Raw genomic sequence first — 18910 nt, 5'->3', positions numbered from 1 at the left:
AAGCCTTATATTAAAACTTCTTGTTTAAACATATGATTTGGCTAGCATAAAGTGTTTGCAGGGCCTATCAATACCAAAAGAAAACCTAATTTCTTTATCGTAGAAAAGAAAATCCATTTATATAGATTATATAAGATATCCTAAAATGATGTTTTTGACAACATATCGGGATTTGAGAGAGTGCACATGTTGAGCAAAACCTAGTCCTTTAGGGGTAATGACAACTATTAGAAGATGGGTCATTGACTTTTAGCCTACATAGAAATTATACACTGAAACCTTCATTTCAAAGGTAATTGCTTTTAAAAATATGAGTATTGACCTAAATGAAATCCTATATGGAAAAAGATAAAAAGTAGTGTACTTTGGACCAAAAAAGTAGTGTAACTTAATCTAACTACAAGGACTCCATTTCTAAATAACACCGTACATAAACTTTTAGACCTACTTGTTTTCATCCCTGTATCAACGTTTAGCACAAAAATATGTTTTAAGTTTTCACCTTTTATTTTTATAAAATAATCTCTTAGATACAAAATTTGAACAAAAACTACCTTAATACTGAATTATTAAGTATTTAGCACAAAAAAATTTGTTTGTTAATATTTTTACCTTTTATGTTTATAAAACTTTTTAATTTCTTTGTATTCACTAATTATAAACACCTTGCGAGGTACATGGACCCTTAGTTCTAATATATTTTTATTTGAATACATATATATATGCATGCATATGTATTTATGTATACAGGTAAGTTCTATGGAGTCCCTTATTTTTGGAACCTTGGAGTCTATATTGTTTTGCAAGTAAAATATTGCGTAAATATTTCAAACCATATTATTTTGTGACTCATGCCCTATAAAATTCAATATTTTACTGAAAATCTTGCAAATTTCATACATTTTCAAGTATAACATGGCAAAATATATAATTTTGTAAAACATGCTTAGCTTGTAAAATATTTATGGTCATGTTGCAAAACATGCATGTTCTACTTGTTCAATATTAATGATAAAACACCACTACACATGTCATACCCTTTAGCTTATTATATTTATTTTAAATTATTAACATACATAAAACTCAGACCATTAGATTGGATTGTAATAGTTGGTCATGATGTTGAACTCTATGACTTCAAAAAAAAGGACTCGATAGAACTTTGTTATTTATTTATATACATATATATAAATATATGTATCTATATACCCACATATATATGTGTGTGTTTGTGCATAACAATGGTCTTCTTTTAAAAAAATTATTATAATATACATTCACAAAGTTTTCTTAACTTCTTTCAATTTGAAACTCGATTAATATTTGTAAATCTAATAATTAAAATATTTTTTAACAAACTATTTTTCTACATTAGTTTAAAAAATGTGGTACTAAAATCTTGGTACCATGATATTAGTAAAAAAAATATGATAGTTTGGGAAACGTTAAGAAATTTAGGAAATGGTTGGATAATATGGTGCATATATTATGTGACCATTGAAAATTTAATAAATAATGCAAATAAATCATGGGGTTTATATGGATTTGCGAGGCACAAAGAACCCTATACATTAGTCTTGTATATATTTTTTTTATTCCAAGTGTTCTTTTAATTCTAAGCAAAATCTAAAAACTAAAAGTCTGGTAGAGTAAAATAAAAAAGAAATTCTTTGGATTCGATGAAATCAAAAGTGCTTGGATTAGAGAACTAAAAAAGAAAATAATATCATGAAAAGCATAGTGTATATAGTTTAATATTCAACATTATGATCAAATAGATTATATCCACATAATATATTCAATTAAGATTTTAACATATTATTATTAATAGATTGTTTATAATCCATATTGAATACGTCTAGATTTTAAAAGATTATTTGGAATATAGGTTGATTATTTCCAAACTTTTAAAAATCTGAATCAAATAACATAAGATTTTGAACGATCCTTCATGTGTTGGATACCCTTATATATTAATTGATTATTTTAAATTCAAATTAAATATCCCCAAACTTTTGAAATTTGAAAATTTTCTATATAATTTAAATTGAATACACCCTCTAATATTTTCCATTATATGTAATAATTTCTAAAGAGAATTATTAAATAAGCTCCACTTTTTACTATTTAAGTTCCACTTTTAAATTTTAGACATGTTTATTACACATTTGCCCATAATTTTTAATAGTGAAATTCTTGGAATTTGTCGTTGCTATGGATAGTTATGTCATTTGCAAGACACCCGGAGCTTAAATAGTATTTTTTTAAAGATTATTTATCAATTCCCTTTCTAAATTTGGCATTAGTTTTTCTGCAAGTTATCAAATTTAAAAATTATACTAATGTTTAAATTTTATTATGTGATCCTTTAACTATAATATCCTTTGTCTAAAAAAGGGTATGATATAGTTTGTTATTATTAATAATTACTATACTATATACTATTTATTATTATTATTATTATTATTATTATTATTATTATTATTATTATTTTAGTTTATTTATTATTATTCTTTTGCCTCCGAGTGGGCCTCTTGTTGGGCTCATGGGCTCATATGGTCTAGAAATGTCTCTCCTAATCAAGCAGCCCACAAAATAAAATCTCAAAACCCTAATCTTGGCTTTATAAATGTATATACAACCTTTGCCCACATATCTTTACACCATTCCTTACATTCATCAAAATCCAAAATCAATTTTCATGTTAGAGGTGCCAAAAAGCCATCACCACCTTTGCCACCATGATGAATAATAGGGAGGAAGGTCAAAAACGAAGAAAGAGGACACACAAATGTGTAACAAAGGAAGAATGGTGTTTTTTATGCTATGTTGGGGGACTTCTTCTATTTTGTGACCAGGAGTAAGTTCCTTGAACTATTTTTATGATATATATTTATATAGACACACACTGGTCTATAACCCGTACGGTGCACGATTGTTTTAATCCTTATATACTGTAAATGATAATTTTAATATGTTGTTTCTGGGATTTGAACATCACGCCGCCTAATCATAACAATAATTTTTAGGATTATATTATATGGTTATTTCATTTGAATTATCTAACGGTTGTGTATTGAGTGACCAAACTATGAATTGACCAGATAATCGACGAAACTTTTAATGTTATGTCGATGAAACTTTTAATCTTCGCACTTTAATATAATAGTATATATTTATATCATTCTCTGTGTGTGTGATGTATGATTTTGAGATAGACCACTTCAAAAAGGGAGGAATTATTTTTTGTATGGGGCTGCAACATAGAAGGTTTATTTGAAAATTTTGAGATTTGGGCGAGGAGATTGATTAATATCCGAAGCCCGACCCTTGTTCCCCGCACTGCTCTTAGGTAGTAATATAATTTAATATTTATATAAGATAAGGTTTAATGGAGAACTTTTGTAAACGGAGAACCGAGATAACGATCTTTAAAAATTATTTATAAAATCGAAAAATTGAGTAGTTTCAAATATTTACAATTCTTCCAAAAGAAACCAATCACAAACAATTTTTTTCAAATCTAAAAAAAGATCATGAGAAAACCTTATAATCTGGGAATCCTGTAGATTTTAAAATTCTATTTTCCAATCACATAAATTTTACAAGTTTTTTTGAATCTCGGTCAAAAATTTGGAAATTTTACATAATTCTTTTTATAAAATTCAGTTACTGATTCAAATATTGATCTTAAAAAGTAAATATAATGAAAACCAAAATGTTAATATACATTTATTTCGTAAAAAGAGGAGAAAAATATTTAGAATCTCGTTTTGAATATCAGGTTTTTTATTTCTCTTTCTAACTCAAAATCTTACTAATATATAAGCACCCACACTTATGTGAGATATGAGAACTAATCTCCACTACACAAATTTAAAGCTACTTTTAATGTAGGCTATTCATTTGAAATCTATCTTCTTCATCCCAACCATCACCACATCCTTCCTCCTCACTCCCCCAGCCTCTACTTCCGGCTACACCACACCACACCTTTGTCAACCACCTATCCCTACTGTCTTCCCACCTAAAATCACCTAAAATCATCAATGTTAATAAAAAATTACCAAAGTCAAAAAAATCAACATGGTTGTGTTAGGAGGAAACATACACATAAACGAGATTTAATCTACCAATGCGGAGTACACACAAAATATGTGTGACACGAAAAATCCGCATCCCAACTAGTATTATTAATCCAAGCAATTATCATTAATGCAATAGATACATAACACCTCAATGGTGTCCCAAGCCAAACAATGCTCAACCAAACACTAACAATCAATCAAGGATGTCTAAGCACAATACTTAAGCATCCGCTCACGAGCGATACTTAAGTCTACATCTTAGACACTCCTCTCATCAATCAAACTCAATGACTATTTATATATAGTCATCATTGAAACTCAATGACTATCTATATATAGCCATCACAAAACTTAGCCAAAAAGACATACCTAATACGATTATAATACTAATTGTCTACTCATATAATTATTGCCTAATACAATTATGATAATAATTTCCTACCCATACAATTATTACACAATCCAATTATTATAATAATTATATTATTACCCAATCCAATTATATCTTGTATCACCAAGCCCAACCAATTACATTGGATTGAAACCCAACAATGCTCCCATTTAACCTAATACTCTAGATTAGATTACACGGAAACCATCAAAATATCAACGTCTCTTCGCCGATGCCTCCCCTTGAACAAGAATTCATTCATCTCATTCTTCCAACTTTTGAGAATCAGTACAACCCGTATAGTGACCACCAAACTATCATTCTTCATAATAACGACATTTCCATCCACAAAATCACATGCATCAATCATGAATGCTCCTTACATCATTGAGTCACCCAATCTTTGCTTTCACAATCCTTTGGCCTCTTGAAGAAGAACAACAACATTATCCAAAATATTCGCCTGGTTGATCAAGCCACTAAAAAAATTCCGATCATCTCTTTCATCTCGTGTCGAGTCCAAATGATTTGATCCAGGTTGCAAGTCAACCGTCATACAACACATAACTTTGTCTCTTCCCTCGTTAGTATGCTTCTTGTCATCAAATCCATCATCGAAAATTCGCCATGCCAATTGAACCTCAAACTTTCCTCCAACTCAATTCACTAGGAACCTCGGTTCTGATACCACTTATTGCCCATCCAATTATGATAATAATTGTTTACCCATACAATTATTGCCCATCCAATTATATCTTATATCACTAGGCCCAACCAATCACATTGGGTTGAAACCCAATAGGTTGAACTACTCCCACCACCGACTGCAACTACGTACTTCCGACCACCCTCCGACCACTAAAATCAAAAAAGTTACCACCGTCAAAAAATAATCACTGCAGTTAAACATATAATCACTAGAAGAAAACCTTCATAACCACCACACAACAAGCACATCTGTCCATTATCTTCGATCACCACCTAAAATCATCCAACATTATACTTAAATTATTATATGTAAATATAAATTACTAAAATTGACCAAAAAATCACTGAACTGAATCACCAACTATATTCAGACAATCAGGAAAAATCATCGCACTTCGAACGAAATCACCAAACATTCATATATGAGAAAAATTGAAACATAGGTCAGAAATTTGAATGGCGACAATAGAAAAGAAGACTGAGTGGTGCATTTTGACAATAACAATTTTATAGTGAAAGAAGAGTGAGAAAAATGAAGTTGATTGGAGAGAATGGCGATGCAACTGACAAAAGGATATGTGGATTAGTAATGATCGATCTAAAAATGTATGGTTGAATAGAGGATAATTAAGTTCGACCGAAATCTGATGAAGACCGAAATTTGATGACGAAGTAGGACTCAGTGAATTTAGGAATTTTTTGGTTAAAAATAAGGGAATTGAGTTATTTTCTATGATGAAATTCATGTACAATATACAATTATTTAATCATTAAATATAATTTCATAAGGTGGAGAACTTATTTTATTGTATAATATTTTAACATTTCCGTTTTTTTGGGCAGACTACTCAATTCGAGTTTACACCAATAAATTTGAGTATTCGTTATTCGGTAGTCGAACCGAGTCGCTTATTGATGTATATATATGTGTGTGTGTGTGGAATACCTAAAATGGTAAACAAATCTGTCATTTACTATTTTTCAGAAATCGGTTATGGTTTTTTGTTTTTAATTTACATAATCTTTTTCCCTTTCTTTTTCTTTTTGTTATTATTCTCACAGATTTTATCGAATTTTTTAAAACTAATTGTTTCAAGTACATTCTCAACATTCATACAATTATTTTGAAAATCTATAGGTAATTACATTGGTTTACATGTTGACAATTAATAATTCTTTTCTGGGTAAAGCTTAACATAAAAGAAACATTTTTCTTCAGAAATAGGACATGGAACTTGTTTAAAATGCCAGTCAGAGTTAAATCATCGGAAACCAACTTGATTTTTCAGTACATATATAGACTATTTCCATGAACCATGATGACTATATGAAAGTTCATTTTATGTTATTAGTTCCTGTATTTTGTGTCATTAATTTCCCTAGATATTTACCATGTAATAATTTTAGTTTTAGTGCACGTTTTATCTCTTTCAATCCTGAGTAGAGCCATTCTCTAAGTAATGTTGTTCCAAAATGTTTCAGAGATTGCATAAAAGCGTGCCACCCTAAATGTATAGGAAATGATGATTCAGTCGTCAACACCAGAAATTCCTAGACTTGTGGTATACAGTTAAATATTTAGTTTTTTGTTTGCAGTCTTCCTTTGCCTCATTTGAATGTGCTCAATACATGCCATATGGGTCACCGAGGAGAGTTGATCTTTGTGTTCACATATATTTTATTAAATTATTGTTTTAGCCTTTTTAATGTTTTTATTTTAAGAACAAATTTGTAATTTAATTCAGTGGAATATCATAACGATGTATTTTTGTCTGGAGCTCGAATGTTCATTGTCCTGTCAGCAAAGAATTTACTAACATATAAAACTTATGCTACTACTTCAGATGCTCATTCTTGCTTCATATGCCACAAAGGCCAGGATTTTATTTGCGTGGGCTGTCCAAAGGCTCTTTGCAGGCACTGCATTGGGCAAGTTGAATTTGTTCAGATTAGAGGAAACAAGGGTCTATGTCATGTCTGTTTAAAGTATGGGCTACTAGTTAAAGAAAAAAAGGATGGTGATTATGACAGGGTACGCTTACTTTACAGATAATAAGTAGATACACGAAATTATAGTAATATTTTCCAATTCCTTTTACCTCTAAAATTTTATCATTTGTGAATACTATTAAATTTGAAGTATTTCAATCAGAAAGTTATTTGAAGAAAATATTTGCTGTGTCATCTTCAGAAGCAGGAAACATATATAAAATATATGTAAAAATGAAGAAGAAATTGACCATCTTGGAAGTTTCATTTCTCGCATGTGCTTCAAAGTTACCTTATTATCTCATATTTATAGTATTTCTTCAACTTAAAATTGAATATCACGACTGTCTGTTAGGTATTTCTACTTGTCCATGGGTCTTGCTTGGTTTATGGAAGGACAGTAATTTTTTTTACCATGGAATAATTATAGATAATAAATATGATCACCTAATTGTTCTTAGCGTCGTGTTCTTTATCGCTGGGGTGAGGTGGGGTTGGGGCAGATTAAGATCAAGTTGGAGGTGAGATGATTGATGCAGGTGGTTATTCTATGTTTTGTACTATAATGGCTATGAATTTTCTTTATTACTTGTCTTACTGTTTGCATGCAGAAATTTATGGAGCACTTTGGTTTAGCTTGGAAAATTATCAGGGAGATTGAATCCTTGACTCTGAAATATCTCCGCTCTGCGGAAGATAGAATCAAGAAAGGTGAATTCTATATGTCTTGCTACGACTCAGATGAGAATGATGGTGTGAAGTCAGATATATATGACAAATTCCCTAAGGAAAACTTGAAAGCTCGCAGGATTCCTCCACTCCAGTACGCGTCAATAGAACCTGAGAACATGACTCTGGTCTACCTAAAGAGGGGGTTAGTTAGGAAACTTCTAAGGGGACCCAGGACCTTGTTTGATGACAAGTTAATCGGAAGTTTCGTTAAAATCAGAGCAGCTAGGAATGACCGTTTTGACCAGAACATTTTTAAGCTCTTGCAAGTCACAGGTTAGTGTTGTTGTGTTGGTAGATGCATATATCGTTAGAAGTTCGAACTGGGTTCCATATTATTTTATAATGGTACAAAGTTAGCTTCTTAAAGACCATAGGCCGGGTCACATGCATACCGTCCTCATAGTATAAATTTAACTCTAATATTGTTGAATTATTTAATGAAATTGCAGATTTTAAAATAATTGACTTGTATACATGTAGTTTGTCTCTTATGATTGCTGGACCTTAACATGATATGAGTTACTATAAACAAAAGCAATTCAGTTTATTCTATCATGGATTTTCGGGCACAATATGGACTTATAATGGTGAAAATGATCCCGAGGTATTACTGCATGTTTCAGGCATGGAGAATAAAATTAGTATCAATTTGCTCGAAAACTGCAACATAACCCAGGTAATTATATTGGTTTTAGTAAGTTTTGTCTAAGACATTATGTCTTGCTAAAAAATGCTTGATTCATGCTTACCTTTTTTTTCAATGTTTAAAATTAAATTTTTTTTGTAAAATTTTCAAGCTTATATTTGATTGTGATGAATTTGGAACTTTGTTGCTTCTATTTATTTGCAGGAAGAGTGCAAAGATTTGAAGATACGCATACAACGTGGCCTTTTAAAACAGCCTACTGTAGTAAGTACTGTCCTTAGTAGTAGTGTTATGTTATGATTTATTTATTCTGTATCATCTTATTAAGTTTGACATCATCAACTATTTTATCTAGCAAAAAAAAACATCATTGCCTATCGACTTTGTAGCATCCCTTATAACCATGACTGTGGTTGTCCTTTATAAGCATCTTTTAGTTGACCAACATTGAGCATGTATCTATATTTGACAGGATGAGCTTGAACAGAAGGCGATAATTTTGCACGAGGATATAACGAAACATGTAAGCATGTGTTTAATATTGATTATGCTTAGTGAACCATTTTTATTTATGCATATTATCTTACATAAAGTTGATTAGTATGTTTAACCTTTCTGAATTCTTCTTACTTCTTTCTGAATCTTCTATTAAATAAATTGTTGCGCTCAACAGTTTCCCTGTATTAGCTTAACTCAATCATTTGGTACATGTTCTGTTTTTACTTCAAGTGGATTGCTACTGAGCTGTAGAGGCTTAAAAATCGTTTTGATCTAGCTTGTGAAAAAGGGTGGAGAGGACAATATCCTTTATTATTAGAATAATTCCTTACATATGCTATTTATACTACAATTATTACCTCAATTGTTCACCTTCACCCATTGACCTCTGTACAATGATTGAATTTGAAAAAAAAAAGACCTTCTCCTGAAATCTGATGAGCAGGCAAAGTTACTCAATATTGTTCCCCATGTGGTCGCTGCTGCTGAAGGGGAACTTGAACGTCTTTCTAGGAACTGTTTGAAAGCTCCAGTTACTGGCGGAAGTAGATCAGGTACAACATATACACTGAGTAATAGTAACAGTATAAATACTGATCTTAACTTTACATGTTCCAATATGGAAAGGTTATTAATTTTGACACACCTATTGGAATATATTTAAGCATCCTTAATTTAATAGGCTACTGCTGCTTTTAGCCATTTTAAAACCTAAACTTTGACAAGTTCTATTTATAACTAAATAATGTGAATTTCAAAAAATTTTAAACTGACACCTGTCAAGCTAGTCCCGACTTTGTGGTTGGTTAGTAGATGATACTTTTCTAAATTATTTATATAGGGGTCATTTTTACGAATTTCCAAGGATTTGATTCGATCTTGTTATTCTCAGGTAAATTAGCGGAAGATAATAGGCCACCAATGGAGGAAGAAGCCGATGCAGTACTTCAAACAGGAGGTCAGAGGTTCAGACCCTGTGATAGTCCATAGGACCCTGAGTTGTGCATTTAACCTAATATCAAACATCTCATTTTAAATTGAGATGCATGAAAAGTTATACTGAACTTCTATTAATATTTTCTAAATTGCTCAACAAATATTAATAACACAATCATCGTATCTCCATGTTAACCTACCCGATTCTTTTTAAGATATAACCATTAATATTTAGTTACTTAAAATCATCTCCAAAGGTTGGACTTTGACAAATCATCGTAAATTATAATTTTTACCTTTTCTATGCACATAATTTTCGACCCTTCTCCTAAAAAATGCCCCAATTGTTGGCACCCGTTTAAAATATTTATATTATTTAGTTATACTAATATATTGTATTTTTAAATTGTTATCCATATAATGATAAATAAATTGGCACCTTGCTCAATGGATGCCGACTTTTGGCACCCCATCAACTTTAATAGAGAGCCAACAAGGGTGTTGTGCCATGTCATGCCACGTGGAAGTTGGCACCCCTTGTTGGAGTTGCTTTAATGCTATGATTTGTGCATGTCTAAACAAATCCATATAACTAGCTCTATTTGAACCTAGTTGACATAGTAATACTGTATATCCATCGGCTTAAAATCATATCTTCTTCAATTTTGTCTGTTTACACACATTACAAATAGAGCATAACATACATATACTTAAAGAGTATTGCAGAGTTCAATACTTAATGTGCCAATTCAACAATTACAAACCAATTACCAAAAAGGAAAACTGTACTTGATATTATTATATTATATTTATGTTCTTTAAATCATTGATTATTACATAGTGCAGTTGAGATATATTATTTCAATTGGCCTTTTCCACTCATAGTTCGACGTTTATGTGCCAACTATGCATGTGTTCTGCTTATTATGACAAGCATCATTTGACAAATACTTGTCATGTATGTCGTATGTGTAGGAGATCAAGTAATACACAATCCAAGCGCATCTCTAGAGAGGACTCAAAGTATTATAATCGGTCCAGGGAATGATGAAGCAATCGGACATGAAAAAGCTGAGGGTTCCACAGCAAAAGAAGTTACAGAAGGTTAGTATATGAAATTAGTTAAATATTAATGTCATCAGTATTTTGTTATTTCTTCTAGTTTTTACAATTCTTTCAGTCTTAGTATCAATGGATGACAAAGGTATACTATTGTGTATTCTCCTGCCAGTCATGTGTAAATTAGAAGACTAGAACCAACCAAACATACCCAGTATATCCTGAGTCTGGAGATGGTGGGATGTACACAGACCTTACTCCAATCCCAAAAAATGAAAAGTTTCTAAAAGGACTCCCGGATAAAATAATCCACTATGAGAAAAAATGTATAAAGAAAAGAATAACTGGTCTCGTGATTCTAATCAACGAACAAGAATATATTAAACATAAAGCGGTAATAGCACATGTGTAAAATTTTAAAGTTTCAAGCATGCAATATAGAAGGAAAGGGGCATAGTAAGCAAATAAGATGATCATCACACTCTTTTGAGAACTTCAAACCCTGTACAACCCACGTCTTGCACCCCATGATACGGGATTTGTTAAACTTACCAAAGATCACCTAGTTTAGTTCAAAGTCTCTAAAAAATCCTATTTGAGGTCATACCTTCTTAAATCTAGCCCTCTACAGATCACTACGCCCTCTAGTACTGCCTCCTACAAACATGACCAAACAAACGTTAAGCGCAGCTGACATAGTATTATTTTATCGCTCTAACATCACGTTTTCTCCATAATATCTCTTTTACACACATAAGAGACACTACATTATACAGTACTTGCACAGTTTATACAGTTCACGGCTCAATGAGTCAATATCACAACCCAGATTTTACCTGGGAAAACTTATTGATAGCCAGAACCTCAAAACTCCCAGTCACAATGTTGCTTCTCTAAACATGTCAGTGTTATTGTAGTCCAGGTGTAATATGCATCGTCCTGTATATATACCAAGATAGGAACCTGTACTTGATATTGTAATATTATACAATATATAAGCACGTTTTCTATTAAAATAAAGTAAAATTGTTCATAACATCATGTATCATAAGGCTTATTAGGAATGGTGTGATCATTTCTCCCTCCCGATTTAATTTCCTTAAATGTGTTATTTATTATCCATTTCTAGTGTTCACTTTATAATGTGTAATAATTTGATAGCAAATAGCTCTGGTGCAATGCACTACATTTTTCGCGCTGTGTGAAAATTTATTTATGTTCTGCTATTCTTAGTCAATGCACACATTTACCTCTATGTAAATATGTTTAAATGAAACCATGTTATGTTATATTCTATGGAAAAGGAATTTTTTTTAAGTCGGACGTTTTTTCCTGACCACATCAATACAAGTGACAAGTATTAATAATTATGTAAATGCAGGCTGCCTACATTTGTCGTTGACTCCCTATGATATTCCATGTAATGGTAGAATGTGCTAATTAAGATATATTCAGTGATTTTGCACTATGCGCAATATGTCGTGCTATTATACGCAATGCGTGTGACGTTCATTCCAAGTCCCCTATATATATGTCCAATCCAGAAAATGAAACCATGATTTTATATGTGCAGAGAAAAAAAGAATATAAGTCTTATATTTTGACAATCTATACTAATATAAGTTCTCAGTATTATCAGTTATTTAAATGAATTTTACCTATATGTGTCATTAGTTCCCTATGATATTACATGTATTCTCTGAATTTCTAATTATTACAGACTGCAGATGAGACTTTTTCTGTGGAGTGGTCATTTTCGCTCATAATTCAAAGTCTTATGTTCCGTCTATGCATGTGTGATGCCCATTATGACAATCATCATTTGACAAATACCTGTCATGTGTGCAGAAGATCAAGTAGTACTGGATCTGAGCAAATCTTCTGAGATGACTGAAACTGTTGCAATCGGTCCAGTAGATGATCATATAGTCGAACAAGAAATATTTGAGGGCTCTACTGCACAAATTACAGGTGGCCAGTATAAGACACTATTTCATTATTTATGACATTAAAATTCGTTTGTTTCTTTTAGTTCTTAAATTTCTTGCAGTCTTAGTATCAACAATTGAAGAAGCTACACCATTGGCTAGTCTCCCGTAGTTTTGCGCACATTTGATAAAAGACTAATATATTTTAACGTATATTTAAAAAAATTGGCAATTTACATAAAAATATTACAATGATCATATCTCCCTGTCAATTTTCGAATCTCTTTTTCAGATCTCACCATTACTTTCTGGTAACTTAATTTTTTCCCTTTCAAAACTATGATAGTGTTTGTCTCAATATTTATTGTTTATCTCCAAATAATCTCGTTTACATGTATTACACATGTAAGAGATCATACATAATACTTGTATAACAGAGCTCATTACTCGATGAGCCAATTCAGCAAATTAGAAAATATCAATTATCTAGGAAAACTATATGTCAAGTACAATCTTAAAACTCTTACTCACAACATTTCTTTCAAAGAAACTTGTACGTTATTGTGTTATACTATATTTTATTGGACATTCTACTATAGAAAATATTTTCCTGACGAAGTATATGTCGTGATTTTCTTATTTACTCTATAAGTCCTTTTCGAGTTCTTATTCGCAATGTCTTATACATTTTTAGCTATAGCTCTAGCTCTGGCGCAATGCGCTAATTTATTTATACTATGTAATTTAGTGTTGTGTGTAAATTTATTTATGTTATGTTATTTTCACTCAGTGCGGGCCTCAACTCCATATCTAGTAGATTTGTTCATTCTAGAAAATTGTTTATTATAAATTCTGTGGTAGAGGACAAAAGAATGCAGGTCTGATAGGTTGTCTGGTCCATATTAAGACAGGTGATCAGCATTTTGAATTTTACTCATAATTTCGCATTCTTGACTTGTTTACTCTTAGTTAATAATGACGTCAAAGATAACGGTCGACCAAGCATTCCAGTGGATCATCAGGACCTCAAATGGAACATCATAACTCCAGCAGGGGCAGTGAGCGGTCCTTACCGGATTGACTGTTGATGTTTAATCTAAGCGTGAATTATTTGGTTAAATAAAACAGCTGGACTTGATTGATATCACGATTGATCTTGTCCCTAGTTAGTTATCTTAGATTGGTGTTGAAAGTCCTATAATTCTGGGAGTCCAGAGAATGTTTAGGAGTAAACGTAGGGTGGCTATTACTATATATTTTCTTGTTCTCATAGTAATCAAAAACAATATATACAGAATCAGTTTCAGTTTTCCTTTCATACGTATTGCTTTCTCATATCTGTGTGTGTGTGTTAATCTATTCTGGTTCCAACATCTGGTATCAGAGCCCCTTTTCTTTCGATATATGCCAAAGTATATGTCACGACAAGAAGCAGGAAGACAAACAGCAACGATGGACATGATGAAAAGCAAAGAGGGTTCAGTAGGGTTGAGTTATCCAATGCTAACTAAAAGTAATTACACGGCTTGGTCGCTCAAGATGCGAGTCTATATGCAGGCTCATGGTATATGGGAAGCCATCGAGCCAACGAAGGAGAAACCTACAGTCGAGGAGAAGACGGACAAGATGGCACTGGCAGCCATCTACCAAGGCATTCCCGAAGAGATCTTGTTGTCAGTAGCTGATAAAACAAGTGCAAAGGAGACTTGGGAGGCCGTTAAAACAATGTGTTTAGGGGCTGATAAGGTTAAGAAGGCAAAGATCCAGACGTTAAAGGCTGAATTCGAGTTTTTAAACATGAAAGACACTGAACAGGTTGAAGACTTCGCAATGAAATTGAATGGGATTGTAACAAATATACGGGCCTTAGGAGAAAAGGTCGAGGAGGCTTATGTCGTGAAAAAGCTCCTTCGTGCCGTCCCTTCAAAGTTCCTACAAATCACCTCTACGATAGAGCAGTTTGGTGACCTTGAGACTATGTCAATAGAGGAAGCCGTGGGCTCTTTGAGGGCACATGAAGAAAGATTACGTGGTAAAATTGAAAGTGGTGGAGGATCTAATGAAGGACAACTGTTGTTGACAGAAGAGGAATGGAAAAAACGTTCAAGTACTGAAGGACAATTGTTATTTACTAGGGAGGAGTGGCTGAAAAGGTCAGGAAAGGGGGAAGGTTCTTCAGGTCCGAAAACACAAGGCGGTGGTAACAACCTAAGCAGAGAAAGAAGGCAAGATAGGAGTACCATAAAGTGTTATAACTGTAATATTTTGGGACACTATGCATCGGAGTGTAATCGTCCCCGTCGAGTAAAAAACAGGGATCAAAGGACAGAGGTGAACCTGACCCATGTGCAAGACGATGAGCCAACTTTGCTAATGCTTGAACTGAGTAGAGAAAAACACACGAAATTGCTGCTCAATGAAGGAAATATGAAGCCAAATGTTGATATGAATAAAAGGGAGGACTCAAACCTTTGGTACTTAGACAATGGCGCGAGCAACCATATGACGGGTTTTCGGTCAAAATTCAAGACTCTAGACGAGAACATGACCGGGCAGGTACGTTTTGGGGATGGGTCAACAGTGGAGATTAAAGGAAAGGGCTCAGTTGGATTCAAATGCAAGAATGGGGAGGAACTAATACTTAATGAGGTATATTATATTCCCTATCTCTGTGATAACATAATATCGCTTGGACAGTTATCTGAGAACAACAACGAAGTGATTCTGAGGGACATGTATCTGTGGGTGTATGATAAACATAAACGATTGATCATGAAGGTTAAGCGTACAAATAATAGACTTTACAAAATATTCTTGGAAACAGTTGACCCAGTTTGCTTGTTAACTAAAGAAGAGGAATCAAGTCTATGGCACTCGAGGTTTGGTCATGTAAATTACAAATCTATGAAGATGATGTCCACTGGAAAAATGGCACTTGGCCTACCTGATATCTCTCAGCCAACAGGTGTATGTGAAGGGTGTTTGATGTCGAAACAGACAAGAATGCAGTTTCCTCAACAAACAGAGTACCAAGCAAAGAAACCACTAGAATTGATTCACGGGGACTTATGTGGACCAATATCACCAGAAACAACAGCCGGAAATAGGTACTTCTTTCTCCTAGTAGATGATTATACACGGATGATGTGGATTTATGCATTGAAAGAAAAAAACGAGGCGTTCAACGTCTTTAAAAAATTTAGATCATTGGTGGAGAAAGAATCAGGGAAAGAAATCAAGGTTTTTCGTACTGATAGAGGTGGTGAATTCATGTCCAAAGATTTCATCAACTACTGTGAAGACGCTGGCATTAATAGACATTTCACGGCTCCATATAGTCCTCAACAGAATGGGGTGGTCGAACGACGCAATAGGACAGTGGTGGCTATGGCCAGAAGTATGTTGAAAACAATGAGCATGCCATCTGAATTTTGGGGAGAGGCCACTCGACATGCAGTGTACTTGTTAAACAGGTTACCTACGAGGGCTTTGACAAAGAAAACTCCATACGAAGTCTGGAAGAACAGGAAGCCAAATGTCAGTCATGTTAAAGTATTTGGATGTGTAGCGCACATGAAAGTTCCAAGTGTGCACACTTCGAAGCTTAGCGATCGCAGCAAGTTAGTCATTTATCTGGGAAGGGAACCAGGAACCAAGGCATACAGACTCTTTGATCCAAATTCAAAGACTTTACATGTCAGCAGAGACGTAGTGTTTGAAGAAAACAAAAGCTGGGCATGGGATCAACGACAACAAGACGACTCAGTTCCTGTCAATGCCATCACCAAATCATTCGTAGTACTGGGACAACATTTGAATGATGGAGGAGAAAGTGAGCCATCCACTCCAAGTTCAGTTTCAACCCCAAGTTCAGATGGGGCAAATTCTGCTTTCGAGACATCATCTAATACAGCCACAAGCTCTCAACCAGAAACAGGATATTCGAGCTCTACCAGCATCGATGCAAGTAGTGAGCCAAAAAGGTACCGTTCATTGAGAGATATCTACGACGAAACAGAGGTAGTGGAAATAGAAAATGAACTGTTGTTAGTGAGTATTGATGAACCTAGTAACTTTAAAGAGGCAGTGGAGGAACAAGTTTGGAAAAAGGCAATGGAAGAAGAGATCAAGGCGATTGAACGAAACAATACGTGGGAATTAGTCGAACTTCCACACGGACACAAGGCTGTGGGACTAAAATGGGTGTATAAAACGAAGAGGGATACAAGTGGTGAAATCACTAAACATAAAGCACGCCTTGTTGCAAAAGGGTACGTGCAAAAGGCAGGTATAGATTATGAAGAGGTGTTTGCACCAGTAACTCGACTCGAGACAGTAAGGTTACTTCTTGCACTTGCAGCAAAAAGGGGTTGGGAGGTTCACCACTTGGATGTAAAGTCTGCTTTCCTCAATGGAGAGTTACAAGAAACCGTATATGTGTGTCAACCGGATGGTTTTATAAAGAAAGGCAGGGAGCATTGTGTTTATAGGCTGATTAAAGCATTGTACGGACTAAAACAAGCCCCAAGGGCCTGGTACTCGAGACTGAACAGCTATTTTGAACAGCTTGGTTTTTCAAAATGTCCATACGAACACGCTGTGTACACCAAACAGGACAGGGGAGAAACATTGATCGTAGGGGTTTATGTCGACGACCTACTTGTGACAGGCACATCCATCTCAGACATCAACAGCTTCAAAAGACAGATGAATGAGGAATTTGATATGAGTGACCTAGGGAAGCTGTCACACTACTTGGGAATTGAAGTAAGTCAAATGAAGGAGTACATAGAGTTGAAACAGGCCACTTATGCTAGGAAATTACTTGAAAAAGCTGGGATGGTTGATTGCAACCCAGCTAAATACCCAATGGAAGCAAAGGTTCAGCTCGTCAAGGATGAAAAGGGAAGAGCAGTTGACTCAACAGTTTTTAAAAGCTTAGTGGGAGGTCTACGATACTTGGTTCATACGCGCCCCGACATAGCGTTTGCAGTAGGGATGGTGAGTAGGTTTATGGAACGACCAACAGAGTTACACATGTGTGCTGTCAAACGTATCCTTCGATACGTGAAAGGAACAATACAGTATGGTTTAGTGTACGTTAGAGGTGATGGAAACTACTTGCTAAGTGGGTTTTCTGACAGTGACCTTGGTGGTAATATAGAAGACAGACGAAGCACAGGTGGAATGTGTTTCTACTTGGACGAGAGTCTCATTTCATGGGTTTCACAAAAACAACGCTGCGTTGCACTATCATCATGTGAAGCTGAATTCATGGCAGCTACAGCTGCAGCCTGTCAAGGAGTGTGGCTTAAAAATATGCTTGAGCGAATAACTGGAGTAAAACAGGGTCCTGTAGTCATCTACGTTGATAATAAGTCTGCAATTGATTTGGCAAAGAATCCGGTATTCCACGGGCGAAGCAAGCATATTGATATACGTTACCACTTTATTCGTGAATGTGTTAGCAGAGGTGAGATTTTGATCAAACATGTTGCTACTGATAAACAGCGTGCAGATGTGCTCACCAAGCCGATGTCCACAGTCAAGTTTGAGCGCATGCGTGATTTATTGGGTTTGAAGAATCTGCAGTCATCCAGCTTAGATTAAGGGAGAGTGTGTTGATGTTTAATCTAAGCGTGAATTATTTGGTTAAATAAAACAGCTGGACTTGATTGATATCACGATTGATCTTGTCCCTAGTTAGTTATCTTAGATTGGTGTTGAAAGTCCTATAATTCTGGGAGTCCAGAGAATGTTTAGGAGTAAACGTAGGGTGGCTATTACTATATATTTTCTTGTTCTCATAGTAATCAAAAACAATATATACAGAATCAGTTTCAGTTTTCCTTTCATACGTATTGCTTTCTCATATCTGTGTGTGTGTGTTAATCTATTCTGGTTCCAACATTGACGACCTCAAGTGCGTGACAGA

The 18910-nt window shown here is 34.1% G+C and overlaps 1 protein-coding gene and 1 long non-coding RNA gene across 2 annotated transcripts; both read left to right on the top strand.

Annotated features, from left to right (window-relative positions):
• The first annotated feature begins 8481 nt into the window (after positions 1-8481).
• On the top strand, positions 8482-9077 carry LOC141659145 (uncharacterized). The gene is made up of 3 exons (XR_012549634.1): positions 8482-8584; positions 8759-8818; positions 9027-9077. It is a non-coding gene; the product is annotated as an uncharacterized LOC141659145 (long non-coding RNA).
• A 6-nt stretch (positions 9078-9083) lies between these two features.
• Positions 9084-13147, top strand: LOC141706944 (uncharacterized). Its single transcript, XM_074509853.1, has 6 exons — positions 9084-9087; positions 9472-9606; positions 9945-10010; positions 10964-11092; positions 12896-13018; positions 13080-13147. The coding sequence occupies exons 1-6, from the start codon at positions 9084-9086 to the stop codon at positions 13145-13147; spliced, it is 525 nt and encodes a 174-aa protein (XP_074365954.1).
• The last annotated feature ends 5763 nt before the right edge of the window (positions 13148-18910 follow it).

The sequence above is a fragment of the Apium graveolens genome, chromosome 1, assembly GCF_009905375.1.
Source record: "Apium graveolens cultivar Ventura chromosome 1, ASM990537v1, whole genome shotgun sequence".
Lineage (NCBI taxonomy): Eukaryota > Viridiplantae > Streptophyta > Magnoliopsida > Apiales > Apiaceae > Apium > Apium graveolens.
Note: the sequence above shows the minus strand (reverse complement) of the source record. Positions and strands in the feature narration are given on the sequence as shown.